This window comes from Dipteris shenzhenensis, chromosome 8 (assembly GCF_047967505.1).
Source record: "Dipteris shenzhenensis isolate YYH24624 ecotype China chromosome 8, Dip_SZ_1.0, whole genome shotgun sequence".
Classification (NCBI taxonomy): Eukaryota; Viridiplantae; Streptophyta; class Polypodiopsida; order Gleicheniales; family Dipteridaceae; genus Dipteris; species Dipteris shenzhenensis.
The window spans coordinates 11,467,853-11,471,195 of NC_141603.1; the positions used below are offsets into that span (position 1 = coordinate 11,467,853).

The 3,343-nt window shown below is 47.9% G+C and overlaps 1 protein-coding gene across 1 annotated transcript; it reads left to right on the forward strand.

Moving 5' to 3' along the window:
* Positions 1 to 322: 322 nt before the first annotated feature.
* On the forward strand, positions 323 to 2,804 carry LOC147899104 (uncharacterized). Its single transcript, XM_087377850.1, has 3 exons — positions 323 to 959; positions 1,254 to 1,540; positions 1,755 to 2,804. The coding sequence occupies exons 1-3, from the start codon at positions 773 to 775 to the stop codon at positions 2,550 to 2,552; spliced, it is 1,272 nt and encodes a 423-aa protein (XP_087233976.1). The 5' UTR covers positions 323 to 772; the 3' UTR covers positions 2,553 to 2,804.
* Positions 2,805 to 3,343: the final 539 nt, after the last annotated feature.

The window sequence follows — 3,343 nt, forward strand, 5'->3', positions numbered from 1 at the left end:
GATCGATGGCGGATGGTGATCCTGCGAAGAAGCTTTGGGACCCTTGGGTGACGGAGAAACAAGGACAGAGAGACGACAGCAGAATGACGTCCTTGGCGACGGAAGAAATGGTCGTCGGACTTCGAAGCTTTCAGAAATTCAGAAGGAACACGTGCAGGCTTTCGGCGGCACCGCCATTGCCATCCCAGCTTTGATGGAGCCCCTGCTCATGTTGTCCCTGTCGGAGAGACGTGTTCTCCCGGAGCTACCGGAAGTTTCTTCCGTCGGCTTCCCCTCCCATCTTCGCCTTTTAAGGACCCGCTTTCCGTCGGCTCTTGTCATGCAGAAAAGACTTCCCGCCTTATCAGAATTCAGACAACGCGCTTTAGCCTTTCCCCCTCATCCTCCATCGATCGACGCGGCGCAGTAACCGCCCTGCGTTGCCACACGCATCCTTCCGAAAATCTGGCTTGCTTGCCAGGTAGCTACATAAACCTCGCTTGCTACAGCTTAGAGCTACAGTCCTTGTAAAAGGAATTCTTTGCTGAAGCTACAAATCCCGAGAAAGAGAGAGAGAGAGAGAGAGAGAGAGAGAGAGAGAGAGAAAGAAAAGCCAACCGAGAGCTCCTATCTGTAGCAACTGAGAGATATCTGCGCCCTGTGTGAGAGCGAGAAAGAGTGAGGGAGGAAGGAAGAATTCGGAAGCAGATTAACGCTTCTCTTCCAAAGAACATCGATCACCTTCGCATCGATCGAAGGTGCAGAGCAAATAAGAGTAACCATTTCTTTTCACATGATGAGTAGAGAGCCTAAACGGGGACCTGAAGACCAGCTCCACTTGCCTCCTGGCTTCAGATTCTATCCCTCCGATGAAGAGCTCGTCGTCCATTACCTTTGCAGGAAGGCTGCTTCGCAACCTTTCGCGGTGCCGATAATCGCAGAAATCGACCTCTACAAGTTCGACCCGTGGGATCTTCCGGGTAAGAATCACAATCCCTACTTCGAGGTTTTCCGATGGAGGACGGTGCAGACGAATCGAAAGTGCATACGAAAGATAATCGCGAACCGTTAGTGTCGAATATACCGATCATCTCGATCGACTGTATCGAAGCATTTTGTCATCGTTCAGACGAAACAAGAAACAGTCAAGAACGTACCGTCGATTAAATCCAACACCTTACCGGAATAAATGTGCAGTCGAAGAAAGATAATCAACAATGGCATCTATGCGCCAAATATCTAATGATTTGCTTTCGTTGTTGATCATTTTGCAGAGAAAGCCCTGTTTGGGGAGAAGGAGTGGTACTTCTTTAGCCCGAGGGATAGGAAGTATCCCAACGGGTCTCGTCCCAACCGAGCAGCAGCTTCCGGTTATTGGAAGGCCACCGGCACCGACAAGCCTATCAGCACGATGGCAGGTCGCCAGAAGGTGGGAGTGAAGAAGGCGTTGGTTTTCTACACTGGCAAAGCGCCTAAAGGCGTGAAAACGAACTGGATCATGCACGAGTACCGCCTTGCGGACAGCGCAACCAAAGCTGCAAGACGGAAGGGAAGCTTACGGGTATGAGTTAACTCCAATCAATCCTGCTACCGTGTTTGCATTTTGATCAGCGTTCCATCAATTGATGCTTGATCAAACTTACGAGTCTGTTCATTTGCGCCAAGTTTATCCGTCGAAGATTGCATTTCGATCTGTTGTCGTGCGCAATGGTTGATCTTTTTCTTGTGCAAGCAAGCCACTAACGACCTTGTTGCTGCTGATTGACGATGAACAGCTCGATGATTGGGTTCTGTGCCGTATTTACAAGAAGATGCCGAGTGCTATGAGATTGGCAGCTGCGAGAGAGAGCGAATCGACGGGTGGCTTTGACGAAGTTCTGGCGTCGCTGCCGGAAATCGATGACGCGAAGCTTCTGAACAATTTGCCGAGGTTGAATTCTTTGAAAGGCGCAGGAGGAGCAACAACAACAGCTGCTCCATCTCCGGGAAAGTCCTGGAACCAATCAGGCTATGGCGACAACACGCTCAATTACAACAACATGAACAGCAACAGAGCACAGTTCGTGCAACAATTCTCGCAACAGCCCATGCTCAATCTGAATTACGCTAGAGGATTGCCATACGATCATGAGCAGTCGACGGAAGATTGCAAACAATCAATGAGATACTTGCCGAACCTGCAGATGTTGCCGAAGCCAAGCCTCACCAATAATTCTGTGAGGTCGCAGCAGGGAATGAAGTTCGATCGCAGCGCAGCTGCAAATTCGTCGAAAATCGTTGAACAATCGTCCTTCTCGCATGATCAATCGCCGGAGACACACGATTCTCCTGTGAATTCTTCGGTTGTGGACGAAGAGTCGGGGCAACAGCAGTTCGGTAACGGATTTTTCGATCGATCCGGAGCCTCGGCAGCCTTCCGTGGCTCCGATTCTTTCCAACTCTTCGGCTTCGACGGCCTGCCAAGCCCGTTCGGGAGGACGGAATCCTTGCAATCGTTCTTCCCGTCGCTGGCTGGCGATGCGAACGACTTCTCTCTCGCAAATCCCGACATGTCCAAGCAGCTTACCTTCTAGCTAAGTCTAATAACATCCATACCTTCATTTCTATCGACACCTGCTTGGCAAGAGCGTCGATTAGGATCCGTTGGTGGACGGAAATCGCCTTAGCAAAGCGAACATGGACTCTCATCTCGCATTTGGACGGAAATCTGGAGAGAAAAGCAGCACAATATGCGGGAAATTACATCGATCAGAAACCTCGGATGATTGAGTTTCTGGATAGCTCCGGAAATTATATTGCTCCATGGAAGAAAATTTCCGACACTACGACCATTTCGAAGCAGGCTCCTGCAGCTTGCGATGCATCGTAAATCAGGCGTCATTACACTATTGTTTTTCTTTCTTAACCTTTTCCCAAACAGGTTCTGTCATTCTGTGTTGGAACGGCAGGGCCGTTTTGCAACATAATTCTTTTGTGAATAGAGGGTACACAGCTAGGACTCACCCTTCTTATTTTTCCCTAAGTGTCTCTTGTGTCTCTTGTGTCTCTTCCTCTTCTCTTAATGTTCCTATTCACTTGAAAAGCAAGCTTTACATGAAAACACATACATTATCTCTTTTAAAGCTACTTGAAATCAGCACTAACTTTATAACTCCAAAACCAACATCTAACCTATCACACTTCCTTCCTCTTTTCCAATTATTGTAAGCTCTTAAAGATATCATAAAAGCCACTAGTACAAACATCTAAGCACCCTATTACATGCTAACGTTCTTCTTATAGACAAAATTTCCCCATCAATTTTCAATGGATTTGCTAAACCTTAACAAGACAAGCTTACTAAAATAAGGTACCTTTACTTAGA